This window comes from Cervus elaphus, chromosome 5, assembly GCF_910594005.1.
Source record: "Cervus elaphus chromosome 5, mCerEla1.1, whole genome shotgun sequence".
In the NCBI taxonomy this organism is placed as follows: domain Eukaryota; kingdom Metazoa; phylum Chordata; class Mammalia; order Artiodactyla; family Cervidae; genus Cervus; species Cervus elaphus.
Window position 1 is genome coordinate 36,545,554 of NC_057819.1, and position 19,372 is coordinate 36,564,925.

The 19,372-nt window shown below is 40.9% G+C and overlaps 2 protein-coding genes across 7 annotated transcripts; one reads left to right on the forward strand and one right to left on the reverse strand.

Annotated features, from left to right (window-relative positions):
• Nucleotides 1-3,149: 3,149 nt before the first annotated feature.
• LOC122694073 (centrin-4) lies at nt 3,150-6,686 on the reverse strand. Of its 2 annotated transcripts, none has more exons than XM_043902353.1 (5): nt 6,551-6,686; nt 5,283-5,423; nt 4,564-4,692; nt 3,817-3,954; nt 3,150-3,660 (listed from the first exon to the last, which is right to left on the reverse strand). In XM_043902353.1, exons 1-5 carry the CDS (start codon nt 6,551-6,553, stop codon nt 3,571-3,573), a joined length of 501 nt encoding a protein of 166 aa, XP_043758288.1. In that variant the 5' UTR covers nt 6,554-6,686; the 3' UTR covers nt 3,150-3,570. The 2 variants fall into 2 exon arrangements, with proteins under 2 accessions (XP_043758288.1, XP_043758287.1); XM_043902352.1 differs by lacking the exon at nt 6,551-6,686 and adding an exon at nt 5,717-6,533.
• Nucleotides 6,687-6,855: 169 nt separating this feature from the next.
• BBS12 (Bardet-Biedl syndrome 12) lies at nt 6,856-16,463 on the forward strand. 5 transcript variants are annotated; one of them, XM_043902356.1, is made up of 3 exons: nt 6,862-6,985; nt 12,134-12,196; nt 14,236-16,463. In XM_043902356.1, exon 3 carries the CDS (start codon nt 14,252-14,254, stop codon nt 16,379-16,381), a length of 2,130 nt encoding a protein of 709 aa, XP_043758291.1. In that variant the 5' UTR covers nt 6,862-6,985; nt 12,134-12,196; nt 14,236-14,251; the 3' UTR covers nt 16,382-16,463. The 5 variants fall into 5 exon arrangements, with proteins under 5 accessions (XP_043758293.1, XP_043758291.1, XP_043758292.1 ...); XM_043902357.1 differs by having other exon boundaries at nt 6,875-7,013; XM_043902360.1 differs by lacking the exon at nt 12,134-12,196 and adding an exon at nt 7,753-7,863 and having other exon boundaries at nt 6,875-6,985.
• The last annotated feature ends 2,909 nt before the right edge of the window (nt 16,464-19,372 follow it).

Below are 19,372 nucleotides of genomic sequence, written 5' to 3' on the forward strand. Positions count from 1 at the left end.
CTGGTATGTGAAAATACAATTGTATTTATATTTGCATTTATATAACCACCTTACATCCAGCAATGTCTAAGTTCTTTTGAATATTCTGTGTATACATCATGTCATCTGCAAATAAAAAGAACTTTATTCTTCCTCTGCTGACTAGCTCATCAGTACAGTGTTGAACTTTAGCTATAAAGGATATTGTGTTCTTATTCCTCAGCTCAGAGAGGAAGATTTGAATGTTTTGCAATTAAGATGATGATTTAAGGTTTTGAAGATACCTTCATACAGTTAACAGAAATTCTCTCCTATTCCTGGTTTGCCACAGTTTTTATAATGAATAGAGTTTAAATTTTATCAGGTGCAACTTTTTTCCCTACTGAAATGATTACATGATTTTTGGTTTTTATTCTAAAATGTGATACATTAATTACATTGATCAAATTTCAAATGCTAAACAAATCTTGTTTTTCTGAAACAAACAACTGGGTTAAAATGCATTGTCCTTGTAGCTTCTGGTAAAAAGTTTTGCTGACCCCACAAACCAAGTTTGGAAGAGTTATTTCTATTTCTGTTCTCTGGAAAAATTAAATATTCTCTTCATTAAGTGGCAGAAATCACCAACACGCTCTTTGGAACCGGAGTTTTCTTTGTAGAAACATTTTAATTTTCAGATTCAATTTCTTTAATAATTAAAGAATTGTTTAAATTTTGCTACATATTCTTGTTTCCTTGGCTTGCTGCTTATTCCCAGGCCTGACTGTGATCCATCCAATATGCATTTTCATCCATTTTGATGTATTTGTTCTTAGTCTGTTTTTATAGTTGCCAAGATTCTATCAGCACCAGCCTTGAAACCATCCCCTATTTTAGTGCTGCCTGAAGCCCAGTAGTTACTTTCACTGCCAACAACCTGCTTGTTAGCAACTAAAATATCTATCAGAACTCCAGGACATTTATAACAACCAATGGCTCAGAGGAAAGGGTCATTTGAGCGGCACCTTCAGGGTTGCAGGAACAACCTTTAGTAGAAAATTTTTAGGAGTCTGCTCATTAGTGGGCTTAAGTTCTCTTAATATCCCAGTGCTATGGTCTGAATGTTTATGTGTGCCTCCCCCTACCCCTCAATCCTGCATTCATATGTTTGAATCCTAACCCCCAAAGGTGATGCTATTAGCTGGTGGGGCCTTTGGGAAATGATCAGGTCATGACGATGGAGCTCTCATGAATAGGATTAGTGTTCTTATAAAAGAGATCCCACGGAGCTCCCTAACCTCTTCCAATGAAAAGCCTCCAATGGAGAAAGCCCGTACTTGACCATGCTGTCCTGCCTGATCTCAAATTTCCAGACCTCCAAACCATGAGAGATATATTTCTATGGTTTATTCTGTGGTATTTTGTTATAGATGCCCAAACAGACCAAGGCATCAAGCTGCAAAGATGAAGGAGAAAATTTGCTGAGTTTCATATATGTGGTTGAAAGTGAGTAGTCAAAAAACAGAAGCATCCTAATAAATGGTGTTGCTATATGGTTATATTCTCATGTGATAAGTCTAATTAATCTTCTCTTTATTTAGTATCAGTTCAGTTCAGTTCAGTCACTGAGTCGTGTCTGACTCTTTGTGACCCCATGGACTGCAGCACGCCAGGCCTCCCTATCTCCCGGAGTTCACTCAAATTCACATCCATTGAATGGGTGATGCCATCCAACCACCTTGTCCTCTGTCGTCCCCTTCTCCTCCTGCCTTCAATCTTTCCCAGCATCAGAGTCTTTTCAAGTGAGTCAGTTCTTCACATCAGGTGGCCAAAGTATTCAAGTCTCAGCTTCAGCATTAGTCCTTCTAATGAATATTCAGGACTGATTTCCTTTAGGATGAACTTGTTGAATCTCCTTGCAGTCCAAGGGACTCTCAAGAGTCTTCTCCAGCACCACAGTTCAAAAGCATCAATTCTTTAGTACGGATAGTTGTAATTGTTACTTGGTTACCTGTATATTAAGCAATTCGACAGATAAGATGTCAACACCAGAGCTTCAAGATGAGGGGCTGTGTTATTCCTTGCTATGTAACTAATTACTCCAAGACTTAGTAGCTTAAAATAACCTTTATTGTCTCACAGTTTCTGAAGTTCAGGAGTTCAGACTTGGCTTAACTGAATCCTCTGCTTCAGGGATTCTCACTGATTGTAATGAAGGTGCCAACAGGTGCTGCAGTCTACCTCGAAGACCAACTAGAGAGGGATCTATTTTCAAGCACCTTCAAATGGCTGCTGGCAGGATTCAGTTTTTAGTTGACAGACTGAAAGCCTAGGTTCCTCCCATGCTTAGCTCCTTGCCATGTGGTCCTTTTCATAGCACAGATCAAAACACAGCTGCTTGTTTCACCAGAGCAAGCAAAAAAAAAAAAAAAAAAAAAGGCAAGAGAGTGCCAGTAGAGGGAAGTCACAGGCTTTTAAGACCTAATATTGGAAGAGACAGCCCATGATTTCTGCCATATTCTATTCATTAGTAGCCATTCACTAGATCTACTCCACACTTAACAAAGAGATTACAGAAGGGCAGGGATACCAGGAAACTAGGATCATTGAGAACCACTTCAGAAGATGCCTACCACAGGAACTACCAGCCAACTTAGACATGGTAAGATCCACATCTAATTCACTGGATCCTTAATAACCCTTTCTACTAGCAGACAATCCAAAAATCTTTGATGTTGATTAGTGATTGAGATGATTTTTCTCTTAGTAAGCATTATTCTAATGTCAACCACCTTTATGGCAGGTTTTTAAATTGTCTCTCTACTGTTGGATTTGATCTTGCTCCCAGGAGAGGAAGGAAAATGTGGAAAACCAGGTAAGTTTTAATATGTTCTGGGATAAAAGTAAGTGAACTCTGAGATCTTTAGCAATTTTAAAATTTAAGTTCTCTGACCTTTAGTTTTCTCATATGTAGTAGAATGGAGTTAATTCTGTGTGTTTAGTACTGCTTCTACAGAGTAACTGAGACAACATAAGTAAAATCTCCAGCACCTGTCCTAGGGACACAGCTATTAAAGAAATGCTGACACAGCTATTTAAGAAATGCTATTAAAGAAATGTGTAGGAAAAAATGGATGACATCAAGTGCTGCTTTAAATTTCTTTATAAAAAGAAAATTAGCAAATAATGATGCTGCCAGACAGTTTTATTTAAGACTTTACATATCTGAATAATCCGTTAAAAAGCAAATGTTCATTTTTTAGAGTTGCACAAAAGGAAAATAATAGGGAAAGTGATGGCTGGCTTATGATGTGGGGCCAATTTCCATAAGTAAAATAAAAAATCTAAGTTTTAGAACCTGGGGCTCTAAAAATAGCACTTATAATTAATACTGTTCTTCATAGTTTAAGGAAGTCACTACATTTTATTTCTTGATGTTATAGATTTAACAACATATTGGTAGCAACATGTAACTTCTCACATGGATTAGACATCAAGAGACCAGTTTATGTATATAAACTTAAACACTGAAAATGAATATATTCAGCTATTATGCAACTTACAGCAAATACAAACTTGTTAACAACTTTCCAGAAGGCACAAAAGACAGTGTTAATAAAGAGTGGTCTTTTGCATCATTTTCAAAAATTCTTCCTTGTTTATTTCTCCATCCCCATCATGATCAGCCTCATCAAGCATTTCCTGTAAAATGAAATGTAAATAGGAAATGAACATTCAAATACACACTCAAAACCAAATTTTAAATTTATTAATATAACCAAAGTAAGAATATAACTAAAAATTATATAGATTAAATTGTATGTTATAATTATAATTAGACAAATAAGTGAAATTTACCTGAAGTTCATCATCTGTTAAATTTTCCCCTAGCTCCTTAGCAACCCTCTTGATATTGTTCAGTGATATACTTCCTGTATCATCATCATCAAATAATTTGAAAGCCTTCAGTATTTCTTCTTTTTCATCCTTTTCACTCTTTAAAAACAGAAATAACTAAATGTCATTAGTCTTTCATTTATTTATTTGATCAGTCTAGATGTATAGGTGAGGTCTAGACTAGAAAGATAGCAGATAGACTGAGCTTTATTTACTGCTCTTCTGACTTTTGGCAATTATTCCAGTGCCTTCACATCTGCCCTCAAGGTACTAAAACTCAGGGTTTATTTAAGTGGAAGAGCCACAGAGTGACAAAGAGAATCTATCTCTTATTGACCTCAGGTAAGTGAGATCCCTCATCAAAAATGTAAGCTCCAAGACAATAGGGATGTCGTCTCATTCAGTGCTCTCTAGGATTATGCCTGAGAAAAAGAGGCAATAAATTGCTGATTTCAAGGCTGGCCCTTCAAAATGCTGGCCCCATTCTCTCTATCCAGTCATATATCCTTATTATTTCCTAACAAAAATCCTCTTCTCACACTGGACAGTCTTCACTACTACCCTGAAAACATCTTTAATCTTGTTATTCCTATCTGTCTAAATCCTACCCATCTTTAAAGATGTGTATATTTTCCTCTGATTGCTCCAGCCAAAAAACGTAGAAGGTTATTACTTGTATTTCACTGAAAAGCAAAATCACTACCATACCATTTTTACACTCATCATGGCAAAAAATTCTTCAAAATTAATGGTGCCAATTCCTTCTTTGTCAGTTTCAGCTATCATCTTTTTAATTTCTTCTTTCTTTGGCTCAAATCCTAAGGCCCGCATTGCAATCTGAAATAGAAAGTAAATAAGTTATAATAGGCCACAGTCTCATTCCTAGCTCTTAAATTAACCTATTAATTACTAGAGTCTCTCTTTTTTACTCTGGACTAGCTTAAACCTAGAAAGTCAGGTCAGCGCGCTTGGGTTCCAATCTCATGATGGGCTTTGGCCTATGTGTGTGCATGACTGCTAAGTCGCTTCAGTTATGTCTGATTCTGTGCGACCCTATGAACTGCAGCCTGCCAGGCTCCATGGGATTCTCCAGGCAAGAATACTGGAGTGGGTTGCCATGCCCTCCTCCCTGGGATCTTCCCAACCCACGGATTGAACCTGCATCTCTTATGTCTCCTGAATTGGCAAGCAGGTTCTTTATCACTAAGGCTTTGACCTACTCATTCATAAAACAAGAGTAAAATGCTTAACAAGATACTATTTTGGTTAGTGCAGGCCAGGTCTATACACTAAAAGGGTAGGTGTCTGCACTTAAAATATTTTATATCAAGCTTTCAGAAAGCTACTGTTAACGAAAGACTTAAAGATTGCAACAAATCAATGATAAGGTTTTTCAAATGTTTCAGAATTAGAAGTAATTTCAGAACCTTCAGTTCTTTCACATCTATGGTTCCAGACCCATCAACATCGAATAAATCAAAGGCCTCTTTAATTTCTTGCTTTTGAGTTTCATTCAATTCAGTTTTTGCTGCACTTTTTTTCCATTGGTCTGAACTTGGTCTGGATGCCTGTGGGTGAAAGATAAACTGTGTAACTGGGAGAAGTACCAGAACCAGAATTAACGGACTAACTAAATATAATAAACATATTCAAGCATCCTATTCCATATAATGAACCTCAAGAATTTCCCCCTTTCCCTTTGCTAACATTTATGCTTTTCGTTATTTATATCTTGGTGGAAAGCCTGGTTCTTTTTTACATCTTGGGCTTTTCTTTCAACTTTAGTGCCCTTTGAGAAGCAGAAAAGGCAAAGAAGACATGCCAGAACAGTAGCTGTTATATGGGAAAAAATTGGCCTTACTTGGTATATCCGAACAGCAGTGTTTAAGGCATATTTACTTTCATCTGTGCCTGTATGTCTCATAATAAAATGTGTGCGATATGGTTGATTGAAACATCGTATCTTTTCCCACCTTCTCACATACTTATCTATATTACAGACTGGGAAATGAAAAAAAAAACACACATTTTTCAGGTTAAAAAAACTACTCCAGGGATCTGGAGAATAAAGGTTGGACCAATTATCAATATCCAGAGAAGATGGAGGTCATCTTCCTGCTATCTGCCATTTTCTGCTGTAGCCTCATTTCAGTATCTTGTCTTCAGCTCTGGGATAAGAGGCAGTAGTATCAGAGATTCCATGTTACTGTGTATCTAGACAGCAGCTTCACATATCTTAAGAGCTGGTCGTAGGAGCAGAGGATTCTTGATCACTGGACGGCAGCTACACTGGTGTGGTCTTCAGTAGTTCCAATGGCAGAGGTCAGAGCTTCCCCGGCCAGTTTTTTCAGAGTTCCGTATGTCTTTCCTAGAGGCCCATATCCTTCAACAGTTTTAAAGCCTCTTATTCTCTGTATTCAACTCGTTTCTGGCTAGCGAGTGGTTCCTGTCTCCAACGCCATTGGTAAAACGGTCGCTGGGCTTGAAGAGGGGAAAAATGAACTGGAGAACCGCTCTTCCGTCCCTAGGGCCACGGACAGTGCGCTCTACTCGGCGACGAATGGACGGTTACTAATGACGTTCGAGGATAATGAAAGGAGGCGAATAATACATTTCAAAAACCAAACAAAACTTCCTTATTTCAGGGAGAAACTTCAGCCTCAGCCTCAGTAAGAAGGTGCAGTTTCGCACTCACCATGTCTCCAACCGGCGCCCCCGGCCGGGACCTCCCAGCTTTACCCGCCAGCCGAGCTGCCCAACAGTAGCTCACCGCCCGTAAGCCGTTGCTAAGGCCGCTCTCACAGATCTCGCCTACAGCCCCGCCTATCCAGGCTTTTGCCCACTGACTGACAGTCGTTTCACCCAATAGCAGCAAAGAAGACCCTCGAGGCCCGCCCCCTCTTTCTAGTCTCTACCAGTAGAGTTATGCTCTGCCTTTCCCCGCCTACCGTTAAGAGGAACTTTCCGTCTGGTTTCTTAGCAACCAAAACTACCAGCCCGCCCAGCTGGGCTCGCCGCGCGCTTGCGCAAAATACGAGGCGTAAGGGAAGGTTCTTTACACTGGCGTTTTGGCTTCCCAGTGCCAGCAGAATGTCGGGGAGCGTCTCGTAGGGATGGAGACGAGAGCGAGGTTAGTAGGGAGGTGTTTCTACCAAGTGGTAAGTCTTTGGTGGAGATGTGAGGGAGCTCTTGGGGCCTGGAGGAAAGGATGAGGCTCTAGGGCCTAGTAAATTGGTGCAGGTATAGGTTTACCATCCGGCCAGATTACCAGAGTCGAAGGGGACTGCCTTTGGCTTGCGCCGCTAGACGTCCTTCAGCCTCTACAGTGCCTGGGCCTTGGCTTTTAACCGCTTCCCTTCTCCGTGGTTTGCCGGGATTCTGGCCTAGTTGGCAACATTTCTTTACAGGAGAGGCGTGCTGTGTGCATGGGCCCTTGGGATTCACATGAAAACTCCTGGCATAGGAAAGAGTTTTTACCTGTGTTGTAGCGTTTCTTTGCACGTTGGACCCATGCGCAGTCCCTATCAGCCTTTTCTACCGCTCCCCCCCACCCCCAAAACACACACACACATCACCACCACCACATTATCACCTTCAACTGTTCCATTGGGAAGATTCCTTCTTACCAAGATTTGGCTGGTTTTCCGACCATTTCAAGCATAGATCCTCACTTGAGTCCAGCATAGGTAGCCTGATAATCCATTTGACTCAGTAACCGTCGAGATTTAGATGTCCAAAGCAAATTCTTGTCCTGAGGGCCAGACTTACTGGTTCAGCCCATGTCTGAATCTAGTCAGGGGCCAGCTTAAGTTTGGGGAGTAGGAATGAAGAGGTGATAGTCTCTTAAAACTTCCAACGCTTAATTGCTTACACGCCTGGACTCTATACCTCCTGCAGTGCCTTCTCAAGAGTAACTTCTAAAAATCATACTGGATTCTCCAGCGCTGGATTCAGGAAGAATTAACTTTTGCATAGGGTTTTCCCTTTATCTCCCTTATCTTCTTGAAGGTAAGGAAAGAAAAATGTGCAAAGTATATTCTTGAAGTAGTCTCCCAAATCACTTCTCTATTTCAGTAAGTAGAAACATGGCACGTTTTCCAAAGCCAACATCTTGTTTTGTTTACATTATATCCCAGGCACATTACATGCATTGTAATCATTGACTGGGAAAAGAAACTCATTAGGATTCTGGAAAGTAGGTGGGCTGACTAATATTAGAAGTGATTTTTATGTGTAAAGGTACCCCAGTGGAAATTAAAATGATGCAAATTCAACATAGTTTGTGAATTAAGAAAATGTTCAGCCACTTAATTATAGTATATATGGATTTTTCAGGCCATTAATCTCACTGAGAAAGTTGCTCTTGATTGGTTTCAAGGACATACACTTTATCTTTACAACTAGTATTAAAGGGATTTCTGAAATCAGAAATGAATAATGACCAAGTGGAAACAACTGTAATTTTTAGACTTTGCTGGATCAAGTTTGATCTCATGGCAGTTAAAAGACTGAGTAATGTGTTAACCTGTTTTTGCATCATTTTATAATTTAGGCTTTTATATTTGGGATATTAACTTATAGTGAAAATGATTTTTCAATTATGGGTGTAGATTGCAGTTTCTAGGTCTTAGGAAGTATTCAGCATTGAAAAATAGCTGTTACTAATCTAATTTTACTCTAGAACATTAATAATATTAATCTAGAAAAAATATTAAACCCATATCACTCTTAAATCTACTACATTTATTTAATGCTTCCTGTGTATCACGTACTATGCCATTTATTGGGTGAGTTTGAAAGGAACTGAGTGTAGAGTATAAAGGTGAATGAAGGCAGGGAAGCTACAGAGTAGTGGGGGAGAAAGGCACAGACATAAACACACCGTTTTTAATTCAGGATGCTAAGCACCTTAGTAGATGTATATAGAAAGTACTTTGGCAGCCCAAGAAGGAGGTACTGCTTCTCCTTGAGGAATTGGAGAAGGCTATACTAAAAAGTGAGGCATTGACCTTAGGTCCTGAAAGATGTATAGCATTTGCCAAGGTGAAGAAAGGGTAGGATATTCAGAGTAGAGTATAGCATGTGCAAAAATGAAAGTACATGTGTGTTGTAGTGTGGTGAGATCATGGGGTTTATAAGGAAAGGTGGAAGAGATTAGTCTTATAAATTAGCTGGAAGTCAGATATATCAAGCTAGGAATAAAGATTCTTTTTTCTAAGATAAATGTTTTTAGTCAGTGGAATGATCTGATTAGGTTTGTGTTTTTCAAAGCTAATGCTGACAACCATGTGAAGGAGGAACACTTTGGAAGCAGTTAAAGGACCTCAACTAAGTGCCAAATAAGAATTATGTTGACTCCAAGGGCAGCTGAACCTTAAATTTATGGTTGAGGAATGCTGACAATGGCATCTGTTTAATCTTGTTTCACTTCTGTACTCAAGTGTGAGATAATAAATGTGGTGAAAACCGTTCATTCATTCGCCTGTCAGATAGTTATTGAGTACTTGTAATATGTCAGACAGTGTTCTCAGTATATGGAGTACATCACTGACTAAAACTGCCCTCCTAGGAATTACTTTCCAAGAGAGGGACATAGTCAATAGATAGTAAATTAAGTAAATATACTGTACTGATTTATAAGGTGATAATGTTATGGGAAAAAAATTAGAGCAGATAAAGGGAGTCTAGAATGTAGGGATTTCCATAAGGGAAAAGAGGAGTTTGCATTGTTAAATAGGGTACTCAGGACAGACCTCATTGAAAGGGGGATATTTGCATAAATATAAAGATGGTGAGACCATAGATTTCTTGGAGAAGAGCATCCCAGAAAGAGGGAAGAAGCAGAACAGAAACACTAAGGAGGCATGCCTTACATGTTCCAGGAACAGAAAGGAGGCCAGCGCAGAGTGGTCACGGGATAGAGTGGTAGGAGACAGAGAGGTAAAGGGGAGAAGTACAGATTCTCAACACACTGTAAGGACTTTGACTTTCACTTGAGTAAAATGGGAGGGCTTTGCAGAATTCTGAACAGAGGAGTGAAAGGATTTCAGATTATTTTGATAAGGGACTCCTGTGACAGATAGGTATAAAAGCTTTATTTTCCAGGTTGGAGGTTTTAAGCAGTGGACTGAAATGATTAGACTGTATTGGGAATGGATTAAAGTGAGTGAAGTCACTCAGTCGTGTCTGACTCTTTGCGACCCCATGGACTCTAGCCTACCAGACTCCTCTGTCCGTGGGATTTTCCAGGCAAGAGTACTGGAGTGGGTTGCCATTTCCTTCTCCAGGAGATCTTCCCGACCCGGGGATTGAACCTGGGTCTCCCACATTGTATGGGTTGGAGCTAGGCAAACTCTTGATTTTGTAGCTGATCATACCTGTTCAGAAGACATTAAGTTTTTTAAAAATCCAACTCCTGAGAAGTTTTGCATGTCTTAGTGTTCTAAACCAAGTACTTTAGTTGTTGCTGTTGTTCATTCTCTAAGTCGTGTCCAACTCTTTGTGACCCCATGAACTGTAGCCTGCCAGGCTTCTCTGTCCATGGGATTTCCCGGGCAAGAATATTGGAGTGGGTTGGCATTTCTGATTCATAAAGAGTCAAACACAACTGAGCACAGCATGGTTACAGTCAGTGACATTCTGTGACTTAAACATAGTGCAGAGTGACTTCCCTGATGCTTTAGTGACTGACTCTGAGCTCCCAATGCAGGGGGTCTGGGTTCAATCCCTGGTCAGGGAACTGTGCCGTAACTAAGAGTTCTTGTGCTCCAACTAAAGATCCCACATGCCCAGAGCCAAATAAACAAACAGTATAGAAAGCATAGTATAGAAACCATAAACAGAGACACTGACACCTGAGAGGAAAAAAAAAAAGGCTTATCCATGTTAAGCGTATGAACAAGGCTTGGAAGAAAGCATAAAAGCTTTGAAGTGGGAAGTGCAGTGGAAGATTCTAACAAAAGAGAGTGAGTTACTATCATGCTGAATAGAGGGGCCCCCAGAGAGCAGTACTGTATAGTAGTTAATAACCTGGGACTTAGGCATTAGACAAACATGGATTTTTTTCTTTACCTTTTACTTACTAGCTGTAAAATTTTATATATTATTTAATTATTATTCATTTTGTATGTAATTAAAAGATTAATGGTAGTATATTTATATATGTGTGTGTTAATTACAGTACAGTAATAAGTTAATCATGTTGTTGTGAAGATTACATTCTGTGATGCAGGTAAACTGCCTCCTACTTAGTAAGCTCCCAAAATGTCTTAGAAATGAAAAACAAAAGCAAAAGGCAACTTTTGGCTTTTAAAGCTTATCTTTTCAACAAATTTTTCTGAAGCAACTGGTGTGAAAGGGAAGCAGAGATTGGCGTTGTGCTGGCAAAGCCAAGGACCTCTGGGAACAGCAGAGGCTGGAAGAGGCACAGAGGATTCTTCCCTGGAGCCTTCAGAAGGAGTGTGGCCCTGCAGATACCTTGATTTCAGATTTCTAGGCTCCAGAACCATCAGATAGTAAATATGTGTAGTTTTTAAGCCACCCATTTGTGGGTAATTTGGTAAAGTAGACCTAGGAAACTAATAGAGCAAAAGTGTGGAGAAATTTAAAGGCCTGTACATTACTGGTAGGAAAGTGAAATGGTTTGGCTGCTACAGAAAAGTTTGACAGTTCCACAGAAACACATACAGAATTACCAAATGTCCACTCCTAGGTGTGTACGTACCCCAAAGAATTGAAAACAGATACTCAAACAACATGTACACAGATGTTTTAGTATCACTTTTCACAGTAATCCAAAAGTAGAAGCAATCCAAATGCCCATGAATGGATAAACAAAATGATAGTCTCTGACCTACATGCATAAAAAGGAATGGAATACTGGCACATGCTCCAGTGTGGATGAACTTCAGAAGCATGATGCTAACACTGCAGGGTTTTCTCTTGGGGGATGATGGAAATGTTTTGGAACAAGATAATAAAGTTAGTGATTGTACAACACTGTGAATGTTCAAAGTGCCGCTGAAATGTGTACTTTAAAGTGGCTAGGTTTACATTAGATGAATTTTTTAAACCATAAAGCTTTTAGAAGAAATATGAAATATCCTTTGTATTCAGGGGTAAATGAAACTTTTGAAAATAGAACCTAATAACAATAAAAGAGAAAAGTGGATTGTGAAATTAGATTGCCAGGCAGTATTAAGGGCCACTTACAGTTTGAAGTCATGAACTTAAAATGACACCAGTCAGTGTGGTTGGTTGTTTCTCTGTTTATTTTCAGCTGCCTCAATGTAAGCATGGAGTAGACAGAGTTGGATTTCATCAAGATTAGTGGTTTTGCAAGGTGAGTAAGATGAACCAAAAGAAAGAGAAGGACTTTGAGGGTGCATATACTAGAGAGTGATTGTAATAACTGGCAAATGGGCACTTAAACTGGATAAGTAGAGAATTGATGAATGGGTTTGTTGTTGTTCAGTTGCTAAGTCATGTCCGACTCTTTGTCTGACCCTATGGACTGCAACACGCCAGGCTTCCCTGTCCTTCACTATCTCCCGGAGTTTGTGCAGATTCATATCCATTGAGTCAGTGATGCCACCTAACCATCTCACCCTCTGCCGCCCCTTCTCCTCCTGCCTTCAGTCTTCCCTGTCTGGGGTAGAGGACAGCAAAAATATGGTAAAATCAGGGAACTGTAAGACAGGATGGGGCTCAGCATTCTTGATATCTAGAGTATACATTGATGCTGTCTAGAGACATAACTGAATATATCAAGAGTTTTATTTTTGTTTTACAGAATTGAAAATTTCACAGAAGAAGTTTTGAAGCCAAGTTCAAACAATTTGTTATATTAATATATTTTCCTGGGCTGTACTGGCTTTTCTCCTTAGCCCTTGAAAGCCTGTAGGAAGCTGCTGTTGAGCAACAGTTATGCTGTGACTTTCTGCTGATTCTGAGATGTATCTGAACTGTGGTACTCTTTAGCTTCAGAGGTGCATCTCAGTAGTATAGGTAGTATAGGAACAAATTTACCAGTGCCGAGACCAGCATTAGAGGAAAAGCAAGACTCTGAGAGTTGTTTGCTTTTTGATATTTTGAATTTAAAAGATTATAATAAAAAATATATAGTTAAAGAAATTAAAGGCTTAGAGTTGGAAGAGAAGTGTGTGTCATCTACAGGTTTAGCTCTAGTACTTTAAGAGCTCGTACCTCACGACTCAGGTTATTTTACAGATGGCTTATCAATAGGAGGGTACTTTGTTAACAAGTTCTTTTATTGGACTAAAGACTTCTTCTTATAACTTCTGCCTCTAATTTTAGATGTGAATTCTGAAATATTATGTGAAAAAGTCTAATTGCTCTTGAACTTCCTTTTAAATAGTACTTTCTCCCCCCACTTCATATTCTAATCAATAACCAAATCCATCCTTTCACTTCCATCCCTCTTGCACAGTTCTCATCTGGATAACCATGGCCTCCCTGCCCACAGTCTGGCACCCATCCAATCCAGTCTACACTGTTACCAGACTGGTAATATATCCAGAGCACTAATAATAATAATAATAATAATAAAGTTATCATTTTATATTTTTAATTTTATTTTTAATATTGTTTGCTTAATTTTATGTTATAAATGTATTATTGTAAGTACTCATAAGCACTAATTATGTGCCAGGCACTATTCTAAGAACTATCTACTCGCTTAACACCTTATAATAACCCTATGAAGTAGATTCTGTTATTATCCTCAGTTTTCAGATATGAAAACAGGGCAGAGATGTTAAGAAACTTGCTGAAGGCCACACAGTTAGTAAGCAGTAGAGACAAGTTCAAACCCAGACTTCTAGATTCAGAGTATGTGCTTTGAAACACTACATCAAGGTGTTTCTTCATCTTCTCCCCTTAAAACACTTCCATATTTCCCATGATAAGTAGGATCAGGTTTGACACAGTGCCTGCTACCTTTCATGATTCAGCCTCTTTCCTTCTATCACTTTGTCTTACTGCTTGTTTTATATTCCCGTGAAACTAAATTACATGTGTTATCCCAGTAAATTGTTTTTGTCACATATAGTGTATTTACTACTACTTCCTTCAGCTTGCTAATTATTTCGAATTATTCACGTCCAGCATTACATTCTTCTGGAAGTATTGCCTCTTGCCTGCTTTATAATCCACTTCCCCCGTTGAATGAAGTGTTCCTCCTCCACACACCCTTGCCTTTATCATTAATGCTGTGTAATTGCACTGGCCATATTTAATGAAAACTACATATATCAGAAACTCCTCAAAAGCAGGAACCATATCTTATTTTCCTTTTAATAAGCATCCTTTAGAACCCTGAATTACCCTGAATAAAGTTCCAAGTTTTAATTTTATTTGCAGATGATGATTCTTGGTGATGGATTGCAGAGTCATAAACAAAAGAAGGCACACGGGACTGCAACAACTTTCATCCTTTGCTGAAACAGGACGAACTTTCCTAGGCCCAGTAAAATCATCCAAATTTATTATAGACGAAGAGTGCCATGAAAGTGTGTTAATTAGCTCAGCAGTAAGGCTTCTTGAAAGTTTGGATTTAACCAGTGCAGTGGGACAGCTTCTCAGTGAAGCAATTCAGGCACAAAACAAGACATACAGAACTGGAACCAGTACTCTCTTGTTTCTTGCTGGTGCCTGGAGCAGTGCTGCCGAAGAATGTCTTCATCTGGGCGTCCCCATTTCATTAATAGTGTCTGTGATGTCAGAAGGCTTGAATTCGTGCATTGAAGAGGTAGAATCGCTTCAAGTGCCTGTCCACAGTGTATGTGACCATATAGACAGCACAGAAACGTTTTCTGGACTTAGTGTCAGCTTGGACCCTTCTCTACACATCCCTTCAGGTACTGGTTTGGTCCAGAAAGAGCATGATCTCAAAGATGTTGCCTCTCAGTTACTGGCCTTTTGCAGGCTTTCTGGGAGACCTGTTAAATCACCTCAACTATCTAGGCTTCAGGCTAGGTTTGAAGCAGATGAGAACACATCACAAACTCCTCAGACTCTGAAAAACAACCTGCTTGCAGATACCCGCTGCCGAAAGTCAGTCCTAACCCACAGTAGACATTTTAGTAGGACAGATCATCATCAATGGATAAGCAAGCCAGGTGAATTTCTAGAACAACTTAGTGCAGCTGCTCCTAAGACTTACAGATGTAGCGATCTGGCAGAGTTGGAGGTGGGTTTGAGCCACGGAGACCCCAGCAGCATGAGGCTAGTGGCCGAAGCAGTACGGCTGCAGCATCAGAATGCAGGCATGCGACGAGGCGGCCACACTGTGCTGCTCCCCTTTGATATTTCAAGAATCTTCACTTGTTGCTTACCGGGCTTACCTGATACTTTGTCTTGTGTCTGTCCAGGATACATCACTGTTCTGTCAATGTCCAGTGCTACTCTGATCAAAGAATTGCAGAATCAGCCAGTCCGTATAGTTCTTGTTGAGGGTGACCTCACTGAGAATTACCGCCATCTGGGATTTAATAAGCCTACAAATATTAAAACAGTGTCAGAAAGCGTGAAGGTGCAACAAGACAGCTCAGAAGAACTGTGGACAGATCATGTACTACAAGTGTTAATCAAGTTCAATGTGAACCTTGTCCTGGCACGAGGAAATGTGTCTGAATGCTTAGCTGAAAAATGCGCAGATGGTAAGCGGCTGGTAATTGAATCGGTGCCTGAGAGTGTGCTGCAGGCTTTCGCAGAGGCTTCGGGAGCAGTGCAGGTGGCCTACATCACACACATGAATGAAAACTGTGTGGGCAGTGGGGTCTCTGTGACCACGTGGAGAAGCGTTCCCTCTGACACTGTAGATGGGATCAGCAGAATGACAGTCGTGTTAAAAACAGAAGGAATTAATTTGGTTACAGTAGTGCTGACTAGCCCAGTCACTGCCCAGATGCAAACCAAAGAAGACCGGTTCTGGACTTGTGCCTCTCGTCTGTATTACGCTCTGAAAGAGCAAAAGGTCTTCCCTGGAGGTGGCGCAGTTGAGCTTTTGTGTCTTACCCATCTTCAGAGTCTCGCAGGACAGTCTGTGAATAAAGGAAATCAAGGCTGTTCAGGATGGCTGCATAACACTTCCTCTTGGCTGGCCTCATCTGCAGCACTGTACAGACCTACGGTGCTTAAAAGCCTGGCAGATGGATGGCACAGGTACCTCTCAACTCTCCTGCGTAACACTGCTGTTTACTCTTCAGACTCTGAAGCCGCCACTTCCATTCAGCGTCATCTACAAAATGCTGTAGATTCTGGCTCTCCTTCATCTTACATCTTGAATGAATATAGTAAACTTAATAGTGTAATTTTAAATTCAGGCGTTTCAGATAAGCTGGAACCAATTCCAAGAGTTTATGACGTTGTTACACCAAAGATTGAGGCATGGCGCCGAGCTCTGGATTTAGTATTGTTAGTACTTCAGACAGACAGTGAAATTATCACTGGACTTGCACACACACAGAAAAGTTCACAGGAATCAGAAGGCTTTTTATTTTTGTAAAGGTATTGGCTAAGTCTTTGGAAAATTGTCTTTGGTAACATGTCATGCTAATAATAAATTTTCCAGTAGTTAAGTCTCAGTATCTGAAATGTCAGCTTTTACCAAGAAGAAGATAATTGATATGTGTCAATAATTGTGCAGGATATGAGATTTCACCCTACTTATAATCTCACAAGTTAGCCTGTTAAACTTTTCATGGAATGCTACAGAATACACAAGATGCTTGGATCAGAGACAGGACTTTCATTATTCACAGCAAAAGCAGTACCCAGAGCTTTGGGTTGGTCTCTGTCAGGTCCCCATTTCTCTAAGTCCCACAAGAGCAACACAAAGGGCCCCTGATGGAAACCAGCACACTCAGCGTGTTGTGTTCTGGCAGAGCACTGAGCTTGGGGTCGCCACTGCTTTTATAGTAAGCAGAAACATCTTTTTTTTTTTTTTTTTTAAGCAGAATCATCTTGTTCTTTGTCCAACAGTAGTTGTTTCCTCATGCCTGAAACATGTAAACACAAGCCTGAGACATGAGCTGCTTAAAGCTAGGCCATAGCACGCTGAGAATGCATGCAGTGCCACTCAGAGCCCATGGTGGAGAGCCTCCTCCAGCAACTCGTCAGCAATTCTCGGCTGGACTCAGAGCCCATGGTGGAGAGCCTCCTCCAGCAACTCGTCAGCAATTCTCGGCTGGACTCAGAGCCCATGGTGGAGAGCCTCTTCCAGCAACTCACTCGTCAACAATTCTAGGCCAGACTCGAATTTTCATGGGAGTGTTGGCTACTCTGATTACTCTGGCAAAGAGGTTACTTTGTTGCATACCAAACCACTCAGTTGGTCTCATATAGCAACTAAATTAAGGCTACCAAAATGGACTCTGAGCAGCAGGATAAAATCAGTCTGCAGTATTGACCTCAGCCATGTTCCCCAGCATCTTGAATTGAGTCAAATGTCAATTCCAAGGAGGACCAGTAGGTCTTTTTATTAGCCAGAATGTAGTCTATAATTTGCTGTCCATAATGAGCCATGCAAGGGAGCTTTGACTGACTTGCTTATCTTTGGTGTCATTGCAAAAATTACAGGAGGCTATAGATGGGCCAAAGGCAGCCCCCATCCCTAGTGGAGATACCATTGTGGCCCACGCTCCTCACATATGAGCACATGTAACCCCAACAGGCCCAGGTCACTATATTTCAGTATTTGTTGTGAAACCTGATTTGAATTGTATGTTCCTAGTCGCTCAGTCACGTCCAACTCTTTGTGACCTCCTGGACTGTAGCCTGCCAGGCTCCTTTGTCCATGGAATTCTCCAGGCAAGAATCCTGAGGTGGGTTGCCATTCCCTTCTCCAGGGAATTCTTCCCAACCCAGAAATCAAACCCAGGTCTCCTGCATTACAGGGAGATTCTTTACCACCTGAGCCACGAGGGAGGGTCACAAAAGGCAGACACGACTGAGCAACCAAGCTTGTGCAAACAGAATCACAATGAACCTGGCTTCCCTGATTTGAATTAACCATAAATTTAAGTCATACAGGTATTGTCACCCAATAATTGCAGCCTCAGTTGTCATACATGGCAAAATCCAAGGCTCCTCAGACATTAAGAGAAGCATGTGATCAGTCAGATTGAAACAAGGTTGTCCTGGTCCCTGTGCTTGTGATGTGTTCTTATCTGGGAGCTGCCATTGGTGGCATCACGTCCTGCCTCCAGTCGTGAATGAGGCTTACCGAGGAGCTGAGCCTTCTTTGTGGTGGGCACGGAGACGGCATTTGCTTGTTTGACTCCCAGAGGGACCGAGTGCTATGAGTCTATCCAAATGGTCTCAAAGAACTTTACTTGGCAAACAGCATTCTGAATTTCGTTTGCTTATCAGTTGATTCTATTGGTGAATAGTTTGAGATAGATAATGCCATAGTCAGGAAGAAAACTGCCACAGTCGGGACCGTTGAGAGAGGCTTCTAACTTGTCAACCTTGTAATATCTAAATACCACCCGTACAGTGAACATTTGAGGCGTCACTGTATAGAGGCACTCGGTCCCAGCCTGTTGCTGGGTAGGATGGGGTAGGGCATGGTGGTGGTTGGCAGGAAGCCTGTCTCATTTCTCTGCTTGTAGCAATACCCTGAATGGTGAATCTTCTCGGGTACTTTATGAGCATTTAAGTTTAAGCTCATGACATAGCGATGCCAATTGTGTATTTTTATAATAATAGTACATTGAATTGGGCCATTGGGCCCCACCCACAAGGTCACTTTTTCCCTTTCTGCCAGGTTTGCTCCAATTTTATCAGTTGACTTCAGTCACTTTTCCTCCATGGGAACATGGACCAAGAAGGTTAACACTTTCACATTAGGGGCTTTAACAGTTGCCAGGAGTTGATGTGATCTCCCTGACTGGGAGCTCAGAAAGGGGCAGAGAGAGGGCAGCAGGCAAGGAGGGTTTTTTTTTTTTTTTTTTTTTCTGGCTCTTCATTTCAGTGTTAGGGCCAGCTTTTCCTTTGTTCTCTTGCCAATATCTGGAAGTTACCCAGGCTCCAGGGATCTTTCTATTTGCCCTCTGCATGCCACTGCATCTCCCCAGTGCCCTGCAGCCCTAGGTACCTTTGGCCACCCTGTGCCCAGTACTCACTTTCCTCAGGGACTGCCGGGTAGCATGTCACTTGGGCACCTGTATCTATCAGCCATAAAGGTTCAAGTTCCTTTCTTCCCCAGAGTTCCCCATCACACTTGAGTTTTCCCTTAACAGCCGCTGAGGTCAGCGGGGAGGTGCCAGATGTATTAAGTTTAGAGGGAGAGAAGGGTTCCATGCCAGGAAGCAGTGCTTCGTGTTTACTTTTGGTTTTGATCAGCTGCGCAACTTGTGCTCAGAAAACTCTTGTCTTTTTGTGTCTACTCAGAGTTGTATGTCTTCATTGCTGACAGCATTCCTTTCAGCTCTGGGGACCCCTTGACTTAGCAGCCGCAGCCAGTTTCTTCTCTTTCTTGTGCCGTGGGGCATGC

Bases quoted from the DNA above. Each gene is read 5' to 3' on its own strand.
- BBS12 (XM_043902358.1), top strand. From the start codon at position 14,252: ATGGATTGCAGAGTCATAAACAAAAGAAGGCACACGGGACTGCAACAA.
- LOC122694073 (XM_043902352.1), bottom strand. From the start codon at position 5,779: ATGAGACATACAGGCACAGATGAAAGTAAATATGCCTTAAACACTGCT. The intron at 5,424-5,716 runs GTAAGGCCAATT...TTTCACCCACAG, and splicing joins CTGCTGTTCGGATATACCAA to GCATCCAGACCAAGTTCAGA. The intron at 3,661-3,816 runs GTAAATTTCACT...TTCATTTTACAG, and splicing joins TAACAGATGATGAACTTCAG to GAAATGCTTGATGAGGCTGA.